We start from the raw sequence: 22182 nt of genomic DNA, 5'->3' as shown, positions 1-22182 counted from the left end.
AAAAAAAAGAAAAAAAATCTCTCTCTCTCTCTCTTTTTTTTTTTTTTTTTTTTTGCTGTTTTTAAACTTAAAAGCACTAGAAGTATTTTTCAAAAGACAAAATATCTTTGACTTACATTTCGTGATTTGTCATCTCTCTTATACGTGTTATTGCTATGCTGAGCATTTATCTTTGACACTTTTTTAAAAGCACTGAATGGTTTCTGTGTAAAATTTTTCATTCGCACTACCACTACCAGCATAGGCGGAGATAGTGGTGGGTTATGATTCTGCTTTGACATGAAGATATAAAATAAGTTGAGTGAAGATTTTAAAGGGAACTTACGACTAGTGGTCGAACATTCGATGTCACAATTATCTTCGTCGCTGCCATCCTGGCAGTCATAGGCACAGTCACATCGCCAGGCCATTGGGATGCATTGCTTTCCAGTCCTGCAGACGAAATCTTCTTTAACGCACAGAGTAGGTGGACCTGTTGGCTTAGGTGGTTGTCCTGGAGGAAAATTTGACAGAAAATGTAATAACTCGAAGGAAAATTCGTAACCAATTCTTATTTTCTTTTATTGTCTTTGTTAGTTCAGATTGAATTTTAAACCAATAAAAGACCGATGATTATTTGAACCTCAAGATTGATATATGAAAATCTGCAAAAAAGAAAGAATCTATTTGAGTAATGAATTTTTTTGTGTTTAAAGGTTAAAATCCACTGTAGTATACCTCTTTATAATGTCAGCGATGCCAAGTCGTCGATTTTAAAATAAGATGGTTTCTAAGGCAAACAATATAATGGTCGGAAGATGGTTTCTAAGGCAAACAATATAATGGTCGGAAGATGGTTTCTAAGGCAAACAATTAGTGGTAAAAGAACTAATTCGTCTGATTAGTTTTATTATCATATAGACAGCAAACGTAAAGAGCACACTGAAGTCTAAACTTCTGCTACATTTTTGTTTCATCGACTAGTCGATCGACTAATCGAAAATTATTTTGATTTTCATCAAATTCCTTTGTATTTACAAAGATATAAATCGAACACTTTAACCCTTTCTAGGGCCGTGGGAAGTATGCTTCCCACCAAATTTATCAATCTTTGCATGAAATTATATAGGTTGGCATAAGTTCTGAAAAATTTTTTTAGAAAGACAGAAACTTAGATGCTTCAGCTCTTTATCTCAGACAAAATGATGTGTCTTGATTTGTTACTTAATTATTAATTAACCAAATTAATAAATTAATCAAATTAAATTTATCTAATAAGCTAAATGAATCCCTTTTCTTATTCTAATTTCAAGCCTAAAAATATTTTAACATAATATGACTAGAAAAAAATGGCCCTTTAAAGGGTTAATCAAAACGAAATTATATAATCGATAGCAAAGCATAGAATATTTGACAGACGTTTCTGAAAACGACCCTACCTCCTTTCTCGCATCCTTCCGTAAATGTAACATCATCAATAGCAATGTCTGTCTTGTCATCTCCACCTCTAATACCCATGAAAGTGACACGGAAGTGCTGGTCGTTTCCAAGGACGACATGGTCATAATTCCATTGTGAGCCTTGAGGTCCCTTCTTGGAGAAGACGGGGAATGTTTGTCCGTTCTCTCCTTCGCTTAGTATCTAAAAGAAAATCGTATATTTTGCAATTATTTTTTGCTAGATATCCGTATTTTACAGGGCAATTATTAAATAAAGATATAATAATATGAATTGATTTCAAAACCAGAGTTAAAACACTTTTGGAGTAGTCAGTGGATATCAAAGATTCATTACTAGTTATTTCAATAGCGTCGTGGAGGTCATAGATGACCAGCAAAACAGTCTTTGAATTATTGGTTAGCACAGCCGGTCGATTTTTCTGTGTATTCACTGCATAAAGTGACAAACATGACTCTGCCGCATTTTTGTAGTAATTTGGTCTGAAAATATTATTTGAAAGAACATAATGTATGCTCATTTGCAATAAAATTATTTCATTATGGCTTTGAAGGGCACTAGTGACTATGGCTGTGCCAATTTTCGATTTATCGAAAAAAATCGATTTTTTGATGTCAGTTTTTGAAAAATATCGATGTATTGAAATCATGATCATGAATAATAGGCCAGGATGAATCGCGATACTATAAATCGATATTCACAATTTATTTGGCTATCGGGTAGTGTTTTTTGGCTATCGGGTAGTGTTTATTTTTGTTGCTCTTCATTCTTTTTCACCTTTATACATAATTTTTGTTAATATTTCTATAAATACTGTCATGCTTTAATATACAAAAATGCTGGTTTTAAGCATGTCATTTTGAAATAAACCGTTTTCTGTTATTTAACTGAATGATACATTTACGGAAAAATAATTGTGGTTATCAGAAGGTTGTTGACTGTCCTTTGTTTAAACACTAAATAGTCATCTTCAGAAATAAAAGCAAATAGGATTAATTCAGATCAAATCCACGATTTAATTCGCAGCTGACATTTTCCCACTCAAACGTAATCGCATAAAAGAAAGAAGCTCTAATTAATTTTTCAAAAATCAGATTTTGAATTCATGGTTTATTAACACTACTTAATTTTACTGGTTAAAGGCATTATTATATCTTTTTCCTTTTTTTTTTATATGAAGAATGAAAGAAACTGAAGGTTTTTTTTTTTTTTTTTTTTTTTTTTTTTTTTTAAATCAGCACTAAAATGGGTAAAATTAAAAAAAATTATTATATTTAAAGAACGCAATATTATAAATTGTAACATGCAGATATTTCTTTGGCATTGATACCCTTTATTAAAGTGGTTTAAACGCAATTATTTTCCAACTATTTTTATTCAAACGAAAGCACATATTTTTATTATATAAATTGAAACATCCTTTCATTTGGAATCGTTCTGATCAGTCAAAAGATGCAGTTTATAACTTATAATAGCTATAATTAAATAACGATATCACGATATATCGAAAAATATCGATATGTGTTGGACGATATATGGCGATGATGAAGTTCCGTCATCGCCAAACCCAACTAGTGACCATAAAAAATGCACCAAAATAATAAAATAATAATTATGATTTCTTATATTAGCATAGAATGCAACAATCATTTTCCAATCAATTTGTGTAAAATTCTATGGCGATCAATCAATTTGAGTAAAATTCTATGGCGATCAATGAATTTGTGTAAAATTCTATGGCGATCAATGAATTTGTGTAAAATTCTATGGCGATCAATGAATTTGTGTAAAATTCTATGGCGATCAATGAATTTGTGTAAAATTCTATGGCCAAGTCATCATTTTATATCTGAATTATGCCAGAAGTGAATGACAACTATGACTGCAATTCGATACCGATATTACGAGTTGTGTTTGATTCCCTTCAAAGTGAACTTTAACTTTCCAACCTCCTTATTTCTTTAAATGATTTCACTTTCACCAATACCAGCAGCTGATATATATTGATATAATGTTCCAATATTTTTCATTCACTAAGCTGAAATCCAAATTTCAGTAGCTACTGACCAATTTCCAATTTTTCATACAAAATTTTTAAAATCTGGAATTCCTTTATATTTTAATCTTTGCCTCCTTTTTTCTTAAAAAGAAGACAAATTTAATTATATTATTATTTTATTTTTTTTAAAAAAAACTTACAATAATTGCTAAAAGCAGTATGATTGATTTCAAAAACATTAAAAATTCAACAGTTCATATAATTTGTAAAAATTTTGAAGAATTATTAACATGGGAAATCTCATTTAACCTTACGTTTCACCCTGAAAATGACTAAAACTGTAAACAAGTAAGTAATAGGCAAATTGTACGTCTGACATTTTATTACTAATATGAGAATCTATGAAACATACCACTAATGTGCCCATGGCTGTCGATCCTTTCATGTAATACCAGAATCGTAGATGGCAGTTTCCTTCGTTTGGTAAGAACACCGGAGTTTGAATACCAGCCTTGTCGCCTTCGTCTGCCTTAGAACTGTCCATGAATAAGAAGTAACCTGAAACAAATAAACTACCGTGAAATCTCCGTTTCAATAGGACATTGTTATTTCATAGAACTTAGGGATAGTTATCATTCTAAGAGATTCGTTAAAGTTTCAACCTTGTTTTATTTTTTATTTGATAGTTTGAAACATATCAATTAAATTCCCTATGTATAAGTTTTTAAATATTAATAGTCATTTTATTTATTTCACCTTGATAACTCAGCATGATTTAGTCACAGAAGAGCGGAGCTTTTTTTTTCTTTAAAATATCAGCATGCGAAGAATATTTTACTAAGTACGATAAATAATAGCACGAGATTACTTTAAAAAAATAAGATTAATTAATTTTTTAAAATCATATTTAGTGAATTAAATAACATAAAATATAATTTTAAAGTAATTAAGAGTATTTTTTTTTAATTGGAAGTATATGCTATATTTAGAAATTAACCATTATAGTAGACACTCAACTTATAACCTTGATGAGCCTTCTGTCAATAGAAACTGTAATAAAAGTGAAGAGCTGAGCCATAGAAGTGGAAAAAAATGTTGAAATCAATTAACAACAGTTTAAAAAAACTTTAATCGTGCAATAAATGTATCTGGTCAACGAGAATTCTATATGTCAAACTTCAACAAGATCATTTCTACCTTTCTATACATACATCCTATAACAGTTATCACTCGCAAAGAGTCCATAATAAATAATTTAACTTATCACGATTTTATTTTGACAAATTGAAATATTTGAATTAAACTTCATATATACCGATTTATTAGTTTCAAGAATTTAATGTTAATGACTAGTTCCTATTTTACTCAAAAAACATAGAAAAGTTACTTGTTCATTACATAAATCCCAATTATGAACTATAAAATTATAATATTTGATTGAATATGAATGTTTAGATAGCATTTTGAAAAAGAATAAGATATAATTAAGTTTCCTTTTATAGCCTCTCTTATTGCATTAGGAGTGTCATGACATCTAGTGGGATTCTAAGAAGTTATTTCAGTATGAAATTGCAGCATAATTCACATGCAAATGGTATTTAAATTTAATAAATTATTTAACTTTTTGTAGAATTTTAAAACAGTCAACAATAAAATTAAATATGTAAGTGTTCATTTATAAATTCTAAATATGTTTCTACCGTACTTACCGCTTGCATTGCGGCTACTTGGAGGTCCAGTTTCGTCATTTCTTGCCTTATTGCCTCTTGTCCATTCAAACTGCAGCAATTCTTTTGTCTGCCAATCACACTGATCTGGCCAATCATCATCGAAATGACAGTCGCCATGGTGCCTTACTGGATTTCAAAGGAAAAAATATTTTGAAATCTAAGAATGACATTTTAGCTAGGGTTTAAAAAATCTTTTATAATGCTACATGTAATGATATCGAAAAGATAGATAAGTTTTTGAGGTATTTATTTTAGGGATTTTTTTAAAAAAACATTTTTATCTTTATTCATCTCTAAATGTTTCATACTTTTAAGGATGGAATTTTATAATACGTTTCTCACTCAGTTCCAGATCCTATACAGTTCTGAAATTTCACACACTTTTTCGTTCCCAATGAACTGAAAAATTGATATTTTCACTGAAAATATTAATTTAAAGTCTTAATAATTTAATGGCGCTTAGTTATCAATTGATTTATTAATTCAACAATATTTTGATTTAATAATCATGGCGCCATTTTTAAAAGTCAATTTAAGAAATATTATTTTTCAAATTCCGAAATATTTTTAATCATAAATTATGAAATATACTTAAAACTAAAATATAAAAAGAATAAAAAAAAAAAATGAAAGTTTTTATTACCGTAATAAGATAAAAGCAATAATAATTTTATTGGAAATCATACATTATTATAAGAAAATTTAAACACAATGATATAATAAGATCTTAGACATTCATTAAAATTTTTTAAATAGAAGTGATTAAAACTCCAATTTCGTTAGAAAATTTCTAAAAAAAATATCTTCTATTACGAAATGAACATTTTTTAATCAAAAATTTATATGTTGAACAAAATTATAAAAATGTACATTATTGGTAGAAATATGCTAAACAAATCAAATACTTGTTTTATTTAATATATATTTATAACAAATATCAAGAAATTACTATTTTATTATATTCATTACACTTTAATTTTCATATAGATTTCAGAGTCCCACGCTGCTGCTACTTTCTTTAGACTTCTATATGATTATTTGCATTAATGGTAATTATTTAATAATTGTAAACATAATCTATTTATAAGAGAATAACTGAGATCGTATCGACTTTAGGAAAGAATGAACTGAACAGCTAAAAACAAGACTAAAAACCGGATCTAGAGACAACTAATTACAAAAATGTAATTAAATTCACTAAAAATAATAATGCATATTTAATATATTCGCTAACAAGAATGATTCGAGCCATTTATTCGAGCTGTGATTCAAGCCATTTATTTAATTAGAATTACCTCTTCTTTGCTATCTTTTAATGGTAACAGAGAAGGAATAATTTAATTGTAAAATAGGTGGAAATTGCAAACGATTTAAGCGGCCATCGCATTTTTTTCATTCTTGAAAAAAATAATTAATAAATATAAGAACATTGATGAAATTCGATGGTAAACATTAATGGATAAAAACGGTTTGTTGCTGAAAGTGAATTTTAAAAAGTTCCAACGTTTTGAATATTAATACTTAATTGATTCACTAATATAAACAAGGAATATATAACAATATTCTATAAGTAAATTGTAAATCAATAGTAAAGGTGAAAATAAAACGTGAAACAAAGCGAATTATTTATTCGTGAATCAGGAAATGAAATTAATATGGACTGCAAAAGGAAATAAAATATTTTTTTTTCAAATAGTATTGAAAGTTAATTGAAAAAAAAATACTGTTTTCACTCCAAATGGTACAGCAGATCAATGTGGAAAGATGGAAATATATTGAAAGAAAAACGCGTAAAATGGAAGGAAGTTAAAAAAAAATGTTTAAATGTAAAGTAGCAGAAAAAAATTATACAAAATATTAGTAGTTATTTTTTTAATTTTTGTTGCTATGCTTTTGATTGTAGTTTTTTGTTTGTATACTATTATGGATATTCGGTAAGATAATTCGTCGTCAGACATATTTGTTAAGATAAGTAAGGTAAAGTATTATGCCTTTATTTAAACGTGAAACTTACCACAATTCTTTTCATCGGACCCATCAAGACAATCAGTTTTTCCATCGCATTTTTCCCATTCTTTAATACATTTCTTCCTATCTCTACACATGAATTCTTGAAGCGCACATTCAACGGGAGGTTCATCTGTAAAGCGAAATTCCAGAATATAAAAACTGTTCCCGAGAAGATAGGCTACTAAAAATAACTCTAAATAATACATTTTTAATAAACTAATTCAGTCAAAAAGTTAGTTAATTCCTTAATAAATGCTATCGGTGCAAAGCTATTTTGATATGACAAGACTTCAGACATTTTACAAATAGTGGTGCCTAGAGGCTTTAAGGAAATAATTTTAATTTGTTTAATAATCAGTCATAATCATGTCTCGGCAGCTCCAAATGACGCCCAAACTGGAAAATGGTTTGTGGACGAAAAATGTAACTACAATGAGATTTATCGCAAGTTATTCGCAAAATGATGCAATATGTTTGATAATGGATGAATAGATATTGACAACACTAAATGCGAAAAACAACCATCAACTGTGACAAGTTTTGATACCGCTGCTTGCATGAATGTTGGGGAGGGGGGGGGGAGATTTCTTTGAGAAAAGCACGGAAACACTTTTACCACACATCGCCAAATATTTAAATTACGGATTTGACAACGTTGAAAAGTAGATTCTGCATGAGAAAAAAATAAAGTTATAGCAAAATTTCGAATCTGTTTTGTTTTCTTAGGCAGTGCAACCAGCTTTTAGATGAATTCTCATTTTTTTTTTTTAATGTTTGGAAAAATACAGTCTTTCAAGTGCATATTTTAAGCTACTTGACTATGCACATCAAAGGTGAGGAAATTACACAGAATGATTTGAATAATTGATTATCATGTCTCAAAGATATGATAATTAAGGAAACTTAGCTCCCCCCCTAATTAGCTGATTAAAAAAACTAACATTTATGGGTATTTTATCAATAAAAAACGAAACGGCCTTCCCTTTGAATTATAAACATCTGATCGCCCAAAATCCTCCGATCTGTTGTTACAAAGTTAAATGAATGCAACAAACATTATTTAAAAAAAAATCTAATTTTAATTTTTGAAATTCTTATTTAGGCACAATTTTTCCCAACAGAAAAAGAATTTAAGCCTTAGAATTGAATTTGAGACAATGTTTGAGGTTATACAATCCTTAGAAAATTGAAATCAGAAAACGTGGGGATCCACCAAAACCTCCAGGTCGAATTTTTCGAGGAATGCAATGCTACTTCTCTGCATATTTCGTAAATAATGAAGTAATCATTAGTGACTTCTCCAACCCGCCGTAGGGCGCATAGAAATTTTGAAGGATCAAAATGCCACATTCAAAAGCCAAGATGAACATTCCTGAGGTTACTCCTGGTTAAGTCCTACAGACCATTATGACCATTATAGGTCACAGTAAACTTCTCCCGTAATAATGGGTACGTTCTGTCATCGGTAAGCAGTAGACACTCCTCCCCTCATTTCTATACCCTCCTGGGCGGCAGAGTGGAAGCCTCTCAATTGCATATCTGAAGTGCCCCTCTTCCGAGAGAATAGTAAAGAATTAATCAGAGCCGACTGACCAGTCCAAAGGCATGAAAAAAACAAAACAACTCTGAATGAGCTGGACTTCAGGACAGCATAGGGGGAACTATGGTTGAATCCTAATGGCCATCACTAGACACGATACAATCCCATCGTTCGTTGGTAGGGGTGCCAACCCTATAACATTTTTTAATTTTCCAGAGCAGAAGGAATAAACTACAATCCTGTGTCCAAAGCCCCTACCCCCAGGAGTCAAATATAATTAAATAAAATATATCTTCAGAACATTCGAGTATTTATCAATATCCAAAAAGAAAAATTCTTTTAAAAATGAATTTCAACTTACCAGGCCTGCAGTTTAAGAATTCTATATCATCAATGGCCATGGAGGCTAAGTAGCCGCTTCCTAAAGTAACTTCGATGACAATGCTGAAATGCTCCTGTTGATTGATGTTTGCCACTGCGCTGGTCCATTCGGGTTTGCCATCTGTATCGTTCCTCCACAGTACAGTGAACTAGAAGGTGAAAAATGGAACTCATTGGGCCTTGTTAGACATGAATGGATTAAAAAAAAGTAAAGTTTACCAGCATTTTTGGATAAATATGCCAAAATATGATTTCCTTGCAAGTTATACACAAAATTATATCAATACAGATATACTTGATAATTTCGAGCTCCTTGGCAAGAAGATACATGAATTTTATGTTATTTTAAATTCTAAGAATATTTTCTTCCCTTTTTGCTAATTTTTAGAGCTTTTTGGAAGAACTACTTGTATTTTTGTAGTATGGATTCCAATCTTCAATTTTTTTTCGCTTTGTTTATCTGTCGTTTATATTAAATACAAAAATGATGGTTAAATATTCTAATTTGTTTTTGTTCCCAAAGTGACAACAACAACATTTTGATACGGCCGGCGTCCTGGCATGTGGATAGCGCGTCTTCCCCGTGACCTGGGCGTCCTGGGTTCAAGTTCCGGTTCGGGCATGGTTGTTCTTCATCTGTTCTATCTGTAAGATGTGTGAATGCGCCCCCCCCCTTTAAAAATGGGTTGTGCAAGCGAATGTGATGCGTGAGTAGCTAAGACGTATTCTTGGCCCTAGTTGGCGCTACTAAAACAAGAAATGCTCCCTTGGCTTAAAATCGCTGATTTTGTCAGCGAGCTTGTCCATGGCTAAGTGCCATTAGAAAACAATAACAGAGAGGTTCATGTGTCATCGGAGTGGGAATAACAAGCCCATTTTATTAATTTATCCAACAAGGAAATAACAGCCAAATATTAAACTGAAGGATTTTCATCCCTATATCTGAGCCCCCACCTCCAAAAGGGACGTCTTAGGGAGGGATAATTGTTTTTAAAAGGCCAACTGGTATCATAGACTGCAATAATACAGATCATGTAAAGTTAATCTGAAAAACAACTTGTTATCTTGCTGACGTTGTCTCAAGAGCAAACCTGTCAGTACCTTGTCTTTCTTGAGGTTCTTTTCCAAAAGAACTCGAAGCAGGGCTTTTCCAGTGCTCTGTCTGAAGAACCAGAAATTCATTTTGCAGTTTCCTCCGCTTACGACGTAGTTCTGAGTGTGGAACTGCGCCACGTCGCCTTGCTGCAGCAATCCACTGGGTTTTATGTATTTACCTAAAAAAAGGAAGTAAAATTTTCTATTCCATTCTAATTTTCTTATTCTTTGCATGATTATAAAAAGAAGTTACAAATAGGTTTAAAGAAGTTATAATATTTTGTATTGTTATGATTGTGTTCTAGATGACTGTTTTTTTTAATTTTAAATTATAAATTGGATGTATAAATATGATTTCGACCATTTAAAGCTAAGATGTCCTGCGTACCAGCAAATAAACTGCAAAACTGTATTTGAAAGGTCTGATAATAATCTTTAAAAATGAATGTCTGACATTTCGTTAATAATTTTTAAAAAGTTGTTTTACTAGTTTAGAAAAGATGTCGAATTTTGTGCCAAACAAACAATTAGATGCTAGATGTTATGTTACATTATTTTATTGCAAAGAAAACAGCAGCAAAAATACATCTGTTGCTGGTGGACATTTATGGTGAGCATCTCATTGAATACCATTAACAATGAGTGGTTTGATTTCGATTCAAAGATTGTAAACTACCCAAAGATACAGATTTAGAAGTATTAATCGATAAAATCATCAATGGTAAATGATACAAACAATGGTTGATAAATGTGTACGAAACATTGAATAATAATCCAGCATAAATGTTCCATAATAATATCCAGTGTATTACGGATATAATCCAGCTGGATAAATATCCAGCATATTACGAAAGACATGAAAATATTGTTTTCCAATACAACTCTCGCCAGACTAGTGAAAGAAACTATAGAATCACTTTGCTGGTGTTGCCTCATCCACCGTATTCACTAGATGTTGCTCTCTCAAACTATTATTTTTTGTTCCATGTAGAGAGAGAGTTGCTACAAAGATCGACAAATATTATAATTTTTGAGGGAAAATATTTTGAAAAAAAATTATCATTAGTTTTTATAGCAAACAAATATATTTTTTAACTTTAAAAAAAAAGACAAAATTATGCTTATATGTACATACAATACTTTTGCTTTAAATTACTAACTTCTTTTTGATTTTGATTTTTCGAATGATATGATGCCTTATTATGTAATCTTTGTCGTTATTTTTTAAAAATAAATTCTAAAATTGTTTTGTCAGTTCATTGAGGTTTTAAAAAAATTTTAATAGGTACTTTCAATTGCATTTCATTTTTTTTTATCAATATACAGTCATAGCAAACTTTAGAGCAGACGATCAGGAATCTAAATTTGAGATTATTAGTTATTCAAAAATAAATATAAATAGGTATCTGTATTCATAATTCATCCTAATTTCTGTCTTTTTACAAGTGCCCAATTTTTTAAACATATAATACAATTGTAAATAAGATAGCCATGTAAAAATAATCGAATATTTCCAATGAAAATGAAAAAAAAAAATAACTTTGGAGGTTTATATCATTTCTAGAAAAAGGAAAAGAACCCTTTATGAAAAATAAATAAAGTTGATAAAAAAAAAGACTTCAAAACGAATGGCATATTTTTTGAACAAACGTGTGGATTATCTTTTAAATTGGTGCATTTAATAAAAGTGTTATTTTCACAGCTTAAAATAAAAGAAGCAATTTTCCTTCTATTCGCTGTTACAAAGATTCATTTCAAATGTTTGATTAGCTTTTACAAAAATTTTATAGGTGGTTTTAGTTTTTACTTCTGAATGACAGGAACTAGAACAAGTCATACATTTATTTAGCAGCTGCACTTTCATTTAGTTCTGTACACGGTTCGATTTTTCATTAAGTAAAAGCAAAAGCTCGTTATTTTATGACCTTTATTCCATCAATTTTTACTTTTTTTTTGCACTCGAAATAAAAATTAATGTTATCAAACGTGCAATATTTAGGGAATAAATGCACATCTGCTGAGTTTTGCAACTTTTTTTTTGCTGGGAAATATTTCATTCACTTATCTGAAAAAATAGATTAACTTGAATTAAAATTTACATGACATGTCAACTTACCAGAAGAATTTCCATATGTGTGATCTTTATCCAATTTACTCCAATAATAATTCTTTCCTGAAGCTACAACCCATTTGCCGCGATACATATCAGGGTTATACCAACCACAAGTTCCATTTTCGAAAGTGCATGAAGTACCTGTGGAAGAAGAAGAAAAAAATCGCTCTTAGTCTTAAAATGTTGTGAAGAAAGTGGAGTATAATCAGTTACCCATATGGGTAACTGATTATACTCCACTTTCAATAAGGGAACAAAGGGAACAAATATCAATAAGGGAACAAAGAGCTCTGTTAACGTTTCTTTTCTTAATATATCTATATTGTTTTTTAAATATATTTAGAACTTCTCTATAATCTACAATATTTTCTATATTAATCGTATTTCTTTTTTTTATGAAAGCAATTACCCATATGGGTAACTGATTATTATGTACTGTTTGCAAAATTAAGCCTAGTTTGTAATTGTGTTTAGGGAATTATTTGGTTTTCTTTACATAAAACTATTAAATAATAGAATTGAATAAATTTTAATAAGAGTGAAGAATTCTTGAGATAATTTGTTATGTGGTTTACGCAGGGACATATTTAGGCATGCTGTGGCCCTATAAATTGCTCATTATGAGGCTTCTCTTTTTATAAACTGCCCTGTCCATTTTCACATTTCACACTTTCATGAAATATGTTGGGACCTGACTAATTATATTTGCCATATTAACACAAGAAATTGTACGATATTTCCAAGATATTATTGAATATTTTGAATGGCGTACAATATTCAAAACCCATCGAAGTAAAGTTATTGGATATTTTTTGCTAATAGGGTGCTAGTATTAGTCTAACTCTAATATTTTATGATTCATGCGATTTGTAATTTTTTTTTTTGCAAAATTATTTATTTAGCAACTAGACTAAAGATTTTTTTTTAAATCAACGTATCCTTTCCCCCTTTCAGTGTAGCAGCCCTAAGCAAATGCATAACCTGCCTAGTCGGCAATTCATCACAGAGAATATTGCTGAAATAATCACTACTTAAAGAGCAAAAGCGTGGCTACAAGTTAGCGAACAGCTGTATTTTCTAAATACAAAAACATATGATTTGGATCATATCTTCATATAAAGAGCGAAAGTTCATTTCATAGTTGACATGTGATATTCAGAGAAGACATACAAAAAGCAAATTGCTTAGCGCTCAAAATTACACATTTGTGCAATAAAATATACCGATTTAATTTATATTATTTCTAGAGTACTAACATTAGTAACAATAGACTATATTTAGAGAAGTTTCTGAATAGATCAGCCTATATCTATTTAATTTAAATGAACATTTAATAACTTTGAACTCAATGACTAGATGACATTACAGACAATATTCTTTTGACGTTCATAATTATTAAAAAATGAGAATAACGAACTAGCATTAAATATTAGATTGCTATTTAATGTTTAATTTTCTTTTTCTTATTTTTATAAACTATTTTTAATTTTATTTTTATTTTTCATGTAGTCAGAATAATCTTTTTATTGTTATCTTAAACAATAAAAAGATTATTCTGGTATGTTCGTCTGGATTCGTAAAAGATTATTCTGGCATGTTTTGATTATCGTCTGCTTTAACTGTGAATAATAGTTGCTCAGTATTTTTTTTTCTCTTTTTTATTTTGAAATTCGGAAACACATTCAGATGCAATTTATTTTGTAGCAGTTTTTTTTATTCAATATTCTTTTAAATTTATGATTTTATATTCTTTTAGAAAATATATTTTTTTCACATGTCTTCAGAAGCTGAATTCTAAGTCTAAATGAAATTTTTCTAACTTATTCAGTTTATTATGTTTCATTTTTATAGAAGATATTAAATCTCGGTTTTATTTTGGCATTATATAAATGTTTACACAATATAAGATTCTTTCAAATGAATATAAATGCCTATAATTTTGAATTATGATTCTAATTTGAAATCTAAAATGATAACCAGCCAAATCCGATGTTAGATTCAATACGGTTTTGGCGGTAGTATAGAGAATATGGCGACGAACCGTAAGACATTCTTACGTTAATTCACTTCTTTATTATCTTTCACGCCAGATACATAAATAGAATTCAACAAAATTATGACAACCAAATTTCTTTTCAGAATATTTTATAATAACCATTGAACATTTTAAAACTTACCGCAGTCTTTCTCATCCGTGTTATCACCACAGTCATTAATGAAATTACATCTCTGCAAATGTGAGTAACAGTTTCCATTCTTGCATGTGAGTTTTCCTTCTTCATAACATTTGTCAATTGGTGGTGGTACGGTTGGCTTTCCTGGAATATCTTTACCTAATATTCGGGAAAACGAAAACAAATTTAGCATATCATGGAAGTCAGTAATAACTAACTAAAAATGTATACTATTAAAATAACAGTAATTCTCATATTGTCTGATATTATGCTATTAAATTATCAAGTCATATTAAGAAGCACAGAGAGATGTCAAAGAGTATGCCTGAGTGTAAAAAATCAGTATAAAATAAGTAATGAAGATAATAATAGGTAAAAAGGCAAAACATATTGAAATCTACTGAGGGAATTGGTATTATTAAAACTTCATAATGGAATTCATAATTTACAAAAGTATGCAGATGTCTAAAAGTTTAACAAAATAAACTTTGCAATCAAAGAAAAACTCAGCGTTTACCATGCATAAATTACATTCTAAGCTTTAAAAAATGCAATATTTGCGTTAAGAAGATGGGGATTTTTGTTTATATAATTTTAAAAATGTTTACCATCAGCTAAATGACAAGCTGGAGTCAATGAAATGTCATCGATGTTAAGACTTCCATGCTTGTTGCTCAAACTTGCTTCCAAAACAATCTAGAAACGAGAGTTACGAAATGTCATAAATAAATGAAAGAATATATAATCAATGTCATAATAAAGCAATTAAAAGATGAAGATTGAAATTAATTAAGAATTAGCAATATTTTTAGTTATATTTTTGAAAAAATGCACACTTACAAAATAATAATATAAATGATTTTCTTACAAACCTGGTAATCACCATTCTTGTTGACGATCGTATGCTCTGCGCGATGCCAGTAGTTAGTGACTTCCGCTTTAAATTCTTTCAAAAACTCATAACCTTTTGGATCATTGTAATTAACTCTCTTGTATAATCGAACTGCATTTTCATCGGCATAGATGGTGGTATAATAGAAACGTATCTGCAGAAAGAAGAAAATGTTTCCTTTATAAATATTTTATAACAAGTTAACCCATTCACTGCCATTTACGAGATATCTTGTAGGAAACTGTGGTAAAATTTAGCGTTTTTAAATTTCACTGACAGTGAATGGGTTAAAACAATTATATTTAAACCATCATATCATATCCTTTAGAAGGTGTTGTAATAGAACATATCTGCAGAAAGAAGACAATATTTCCTCTATAAGAATTCCATAACAAGTTAACCCATTAACTGTCATTTACGAGATATCTCGTAGGAAGCTGCGGTAAAATTAAGCGTTTATAAATTTCACTGACAGTGAATGGGTTAAAACAATTATATTTAAACTATCATATCGTATATAATTTTGGAACTTGGATGACATAAAGGCAAGAGTCAATCATTCTTATTCGTGGAAAATTACAGATATAATTATCGCAAAATGTTTACATTTAATAATTTTGTGAAAAGAATAATTTTATAAAAAAAAGTTCAATTCCTTTCATATTTAAGAAAGGACTCTTTTAAGAAAAATCATTATAATAATTTTTTCTTTAATATCATTTTCACCAGAATTTTCTTCATAAATGTTGTTATTGTGTTCGGGCATTATTGTTTATCGTTTGGCTGTTTGCGAACTCAGTATTTGAAAATTTTGGAACAGACTTTATAAAATTTTAAAAGCTAATCCGATCCTTTTTATATTATATTTATATCACCAAAACATGCATACAGTCGCCTTCTGGTGATTAAAATTGTAAACCATGACAATAATTAATTCTAGTATACCACGGGAAAAGGAATTTTATTTCCAATCATTCAGTGTAAATGCTGTCTTTTGTTCTCTTCAGACCTTTACTAAATATTTAAATTTAAATTTTCTCTGGAATTTCGAATATTTCTGTATGTAAATAGTAAACAACCCATATTTAATAAAACTCAACTCAATTTCTGATTAATTATCCGTTAAAATCAGAAAACTTGATGGCTTATCGAAGAAAATGCATTTCTCAATATTAACAGCAATTCTGAATGTTAACTTCAAAACAAAGAATAACAAGACGATTAGTCTTTAAAAATTTCTATATCTTTCCCATCAAGCGTAAAATGCTCTTTTTATTAAACTCGTAAAAATTGCATAAATTAGATAATATAAAATATGTCTTTTATAATTGATCAAACGTAAGTTTGTAACAGAAGTATGAATGAAAAAAAAGTATCAACATTTCTAATTTACCAACTTTCTTAAATTTATCCATTTTTATAATTATTTGAAAAGAGATTTAACACTTATTAACCACATCATAGCATGAATTATTTTTAAAAATACTTCGAATAATTTACCGTGCAATTTTCAGAAGCTCCGTCGATCGTAGGAGACCTAATTTTTGGTTTAGCATTTCTTACGAGATATCCACCAGATGGAACGTTTAAGAATTTTCCTAAAACAGTAATTAGACTAATTAGAACTTCACAAAAAATAATTTTCTTGTGAAAAAAACTCAATTTATATATTCAAATAGCTTTATTTACGAATTGCGACTTCATCATTTGATACAGTCCTAAAGAAATGCAATCAATATAAATTTACTTTCAGAAGCAAACAACAACAAAAAAAACCTCTTTAAAATTCAGTTTTAAATATTAATTCATTTCTTAGTTTAAAAAAATTAAGAAAAGAAATAATTATCATGATTACAATCAGAGAAAAAAATAGAATATATGATTTAACAAAGTTCTTTTGACATTTTTTACGAAAATTTTTAAGCAATTAAAATGCTAATAAATTTGAAGCACAGTTTTAATTAGAAAACAAAACTCTCCCTGCAAATATCATTTGATGAATTTCTTTCTAATAAGACCACTTCTTCAGATGAAAAAGACGGAACATCCAAGGAAAAAGGAAGAACTACACGTGGAATTTTTTAATTTGACAAAGATTTTAAAACATTTTAATTGATTATATATCCATAATTATAATAAGTTAAAATTAATTTTAATATGTAACTGGAGACATGATTTTCCTCACACGGCCAGTGACATGGAGTCAGAATGACTCCATTGTTATTTTTCTTTTTTTTGTCTTTTGTAAACAGCATTGGAATTTATTTTGGAAATCACGAAGTTACCAAAAATATTAAGAATTTTAGTACTAAAAATGTTAAATGTTATAATATTAAATGTTGAAAAGATGTTATAAGAAAAACCTACACAATATTTTAATGTATATTTACTTCTTTTAGATATAACGGAATTACACCAATGTTATTAACTGTTAGAATTTAACATACAAAAATGAAGAATACAATATTTTAAAATATTAATTTAACACTATTTCTTTCTTCTTTTTGCATTATTAAAATTAAAAGCAGTTTCAGAGACATGCAGTCAATGACTCCATAAATAACAGCAAAAACTTTGAAAAAGAATAACTCGGTTATACGCACGTGTTCATACTTAGACTTTTGCCAACATATCGCTGAAAGAATAACTTGAAGGTACTGAGGAGATGACTGTATTCAAAAACAAAATACAACGTGGTAATCAGAGCTAATGAACAACGCGTTTTGACTCCCGTTTCCAGTTACTAGCTAACTGACTCTACCTGATACTATATCCATATCAGAATCAGTTAAATAATATCCAAAATGAGCAATTATACATTTGGAGTTTTTTCTTTCTTTTCCAAACTAATTTCAAACGATTATGAAACCCTAGGTACTAAAATAAATCATCTACAACGGATAAAATAGGTTCTGTTTAGAACTAATTTTTAATTATTTAAATTAATTATTATAATACTTTTAATAAATACAACCTTACCAATTTGACCATTTAAGATTATAGATACATCAATCAGAGAAGGCCGAGGCCGTTTCAGTCCTTAAAGACACACATACAATGAACATCGAAATTGTCGTTCTATCTAGTCGTCTTTATAACTTCTTACGCCAAGGTTCTAAATCGACTGAAATTCCAGCTGAGATATTTTATTTAACATAAATTGTAAGCATTGTAGAGATTTAAATATAATTTTAATTCATGCAAATAGAGCTTTTGAAAGTTGAAAACATTCTTGATTCGCTAGCATCATGGGGATTTCGAAATAATTACCATCCTTTGATTAATGTATTCATATTAATTATCGAATCTATTGAATTTACCTGTACTTTTCCTTGTAGTGTGGTCTTCTTGAGGTATGCTCGAGTACAACGAAGAGCTTCCAGTCCTAACTACCCACTTGGCATATTGATCGTTTTCAAGAATCCAGCTTCGACACAGGTCAGTATCAAAGTTGCAGCGAGATTTGTAAGCTTGGCACTGGAAGTCTCGTTCGTCAGAATAATCGCCACAGTCATCCGTGAAGTCACACAAGAATTTGTCATTGATGCATCTTCCATTGCCGCACATGAATTCGTGTGAGTCGCACACTATTTGATCAGGCTCCAGTGCCTTAGGGGGTGCACAGTTTTCGAAAGTTATGTCGTCCAGGCTCACAGCGCTCATATAGGTGTAGGGACGCTTGGCATCAAATCGAACTCTGAAATTCTTTACGGCACTCAAGGCAGCCTTTGCATGTGTCCAAACCAGAGAATAGCCTTCTGCCAAAGTAAAAAAAAAAAAAAAAAATTATAACTTGGGCATTTAATCTTAAAAAAAGTATCGCCGGTTTAAGCAGTACATATTTTCCTAAGAGCAATCGAGGCTGTCATGAAATATATGTTTAATAAATAATCGTTTAATATTTTATAAATAAATAAGAGTTATTTTGAACTGATAAGGTTTGCAAAGTATGGCAAAAACACCCTAGTTGGCAATTATACAATTTACCTATGTGATATAACATTTAGAATCGAATACTCATTTAGGAAATAATCTGTGGTGCAGAAGTGAAGGGTTTGATGTCCAGTTGCGGATCGTTATTACTTGAAAAGTCACTAGGCTAAATTATAGAGACGGGTACCGCCAAGTTTGGCGCCAAATTATAAAGCTAAAGTTGCCAATATGGCAATACGCCTGCAATGTATGGCAACCCTGTGAAGAGAATGGGGTGATGTCGGTGATGTAATTATAAACTAATAAGGTATGAATTGACTTTGAATATCAACCAATTAGGTATAAGTGCAGCTTTTCGCGGGGAATTTCTAATTTCTACTGCTCCCCAAGTCTTATAACGTATTTTTTCTTACTTTCTTCGATTTCTCTTGTGCTGGCAGCTTTTCGTGGGGAATTTCAAGATTTTCTCTTCAATTAATTGACGATTGGATTTATTCTGATTTCTTCTGCTTGTAAAGTATTTTACTTTTTCTTACTTTCGTCCATTTTTCTTGTGGTGTAAAATGGCTGGTATGAATGTGACAAATGAGGAATCCCTTAAATTGGGTTTTTTCGATTTAGAACGTTTGGTAGAGAAAGCGTGTGTTGAATGGTGGATGAAAATGGATTTAATTGCTGAAGGAAGTGTGGTGAATGCGGGCAGGATATGGTATTAACAGAAAGGAAAGGTTTGTAGAAGAGAAGTGCATTATTGTAAATTAACGAAATTCACATCGTTAAATCGGGTGAGTTAAAAAAAATTTGTATTGTTGTTTTTGTGCATTTTTTTAAATTTAACATTGTTTAAATTGTGCTATTTTTAAATATTTCTTATATAATTATTATTATTATATAATTATTCTTATTTTATAATTATAATATTCTAAATTCTATAATATTCTAAATATAAATATAATATTATAATATTCTATTAAATATAATTATTTTTATTTTTGTTATTTTTGTATACTTCATGCCAAATTTTTCTCCTGCCATCGCCCCAAGAACGCTGTAATCTTCAGAAAAAAATCTCTTGAAAATAGTCATAATATTGAGAAATACAATTCTGAAGATTACAGCGTCCGCGGGGCTTGGCGAGAAAAATTTGGCGGGAAATCGCCAACTGGTACCCGTCTCTAGAACTGTACCAGTCACTACATCATTTGCAAATAACAAATATATCTGAAACTAACTAATGTGAAACTTCTATTTAATAATTATTACAGTATATAAACAGAAGTAATCGTGAAAGAGTTATTAGAAATTTAAAATTTAACTGCGAGATGTCTCTCCACCAGAGCTTGTTGCGCATATATTTGCTCTCAAATACATCATAGTTGATTATTTCAGGGTTAAAATAGCTGCAGATTTGTTATAAAATGGTGCATTACTCAGATAAGTTGTTCAATTGCCACTTTCAATATAAAGATAGTATATGTTACGAAAACTTCACAGGAATATAGAGTCAAATTTTTAAGCTTAGATTCATTTTATTCACTGACTCAAAAAAAAAAAAAAAAAAAAAAAAAAAACCAAATGTACGTACTTCCGTAAAGGTTATTGTAAGCATCCCAAATTTTTTGACTTGGACCTCCCTCCGGTTGTGCAGACACACTCAGTTCACAAGAAAATCTTCCGCAGAAGATCCAGAAATCTATAGCACACTGCGCATGCGTCATAGAAATGAGGGGTGAAGTTAGGGAAGTGATGTCGCCACGTCTTCCAGGTGCACCGTCGGCCAAAAGATACCAACCTGTGGTCAGGTTATAATGGTGATCGGTCTTGGGTCTGTAGTCCCAATTTATCTGGGGAAAAAAATGATGTATCATTCAAAACGTATTCTATTACTCACAAAATAAGATAATAATGCATGAAAGAAAGCGTGTTTAGTAATTTTAATGAATGTACTATAAATGAATTTAATTGACCTTAATAGTGCATAATGTTACTTGATATTATTAGGATAGCTTCACAGCATTGAGCAGTATTCAAAATATCGAAAGCATCGTGGAAACGTCACATCTCAAAACTACTTTATAGAATTTTTTTTCATTTTTATTGACTAGTAGTTTACATTGCTTCATCTACATAATTCTTTAACTAAACAAAGCTCCGAAGGTAATGCAGGGAAATATTTGTTTTGGAATATTTTACTGCCTTTTAAATGAAAATTTGATCAAAAGTTTCAGTGGTTTAATTGCAATATTATTTAATTAAGGTATTGTTATTTTGCCTTGGGTCTAATGTTATTTTGTATCCACTTTAAACAAAATTGGCACATTTTAGAGTTATAATATATACCCTAAAACATTTGTCTTAAATTCACATCACATGATGTAATATTCCACAGCTAATACTGGGAAATATTTGAATTATTTTCAATGCTATCATTGGCTGGGAAAGAATGCATTTTGGATTCTTTTTATAGACAACTATCTCAAATTCCTACAGATAGAACAACATTTAATGAACAAGGACAAATTTTGAGGTGTTTGATTGCGATATTTCAATGAAGATTGCAGTTCTCAATGCTTTTCTAGTACTTCAAAAATTATTTCTAATAAATCAGCGCATCAAACCTTTTAATGGCTTCGGATCGGCTAAGGTATACAGTTAAAGTGAATTATTGGAACCCCGCGACAGCATAGACGAATCTATGGTTAAATCCTAATGGTCATTAAGGTCCCGATACAATCTCTTCCGTTAAAAGCACGTCTCATCATCGGCTGGAAGAGATTCGACCCCACACCATTTCTTTACCCAATAGTATTATCAAAGCCCATCACCATACCTGAGGCTTCTCATCCTACTTCTGAGGTACCTCTATAGGCAAAGTTTT

At 30.0% G+C, this 22182-nt stretch overlaps 1 protein-coding gene across 2 annotated transcripts in view; it reads right to left on the bottom strand.

Annotated features, from left to right (window-relative positions):
* Positions 1 to 22182, bottom strand: part of LOC129975025 (MAM and LDL-receptor class A domain-containing protein 1-like) — a 170514-nt gene that overhangs the window by 11256 nt on the left and 137076 nt on the right. For both annotated transcript variants that reach the window (XM_056087888.1, XM_056087889.1), the window contains 14 exons: positions 20890 to 21148; positions 18692 to 19129; positions 16872 to 16969; positions 15352 to 15525; positions 15088 to 15175; positions 14483 to 14638; positions 12309 to 12446; positions 10199 to 10371; positions 9078 to 9246; positions 7181 to 7306; positions 5146 to 5292; positions 3849 to 3994; positions 1419 to 1620; positions 326 to 493 (listed from right to left, as the gene is read on the bottom strand). In XM_056087888.1, the coding sequence (XP_055943863.1) occupies positions 326 to 493; positions 1419 to 1620; positions 3849 to 3994; positions 5146 to 5292; positions 7181 to 7306; positions 9078 to 9246; positions 10199 to 10371; positions 12309 to 12446; positions 14483 to 14638; positions 15088 to 15175; positions 15352 to 15525; positions 16872 to 16969; positions 18692 to 19129; positions 20890 to 21148 (2482 nt within the window). The remainder of the gene's footprint in view (positions 1 to 325; positions 494 to 1418; positions 1621 to 3848; positions 3995 to 5145; positions 5293 to 7180; positions 7307 to 9077; positions 9247 to 10198; positions 10372 to 12308; positions 12447 to 14482; positions 14639 to 15087; positions 15176 to 15351; positions 15526 to 16871; positions 16970 to 18691; positions 19130 to 20889; positions 21149 to 22182) is intronic.

The sequence above is a fragment of the Argiope bruennichi genome, chromosome 7, assembly GCF_947563725.1.
Source record: "Argiope bruennichi chromosome 7, qqArgBrue1.1, whole genome shotgun sequence".
NCBI classification, from domain to species: Eukaryota; Metazoa; Arthropoda; class Arachnida; order Araneae; family Araneidae; genus Argiope; species Argiope bruennichi.
Note: the sequence above shows the minus strand (reverse complement) of the source record. Positions and strands in the feature narration are given on the sequence as shown.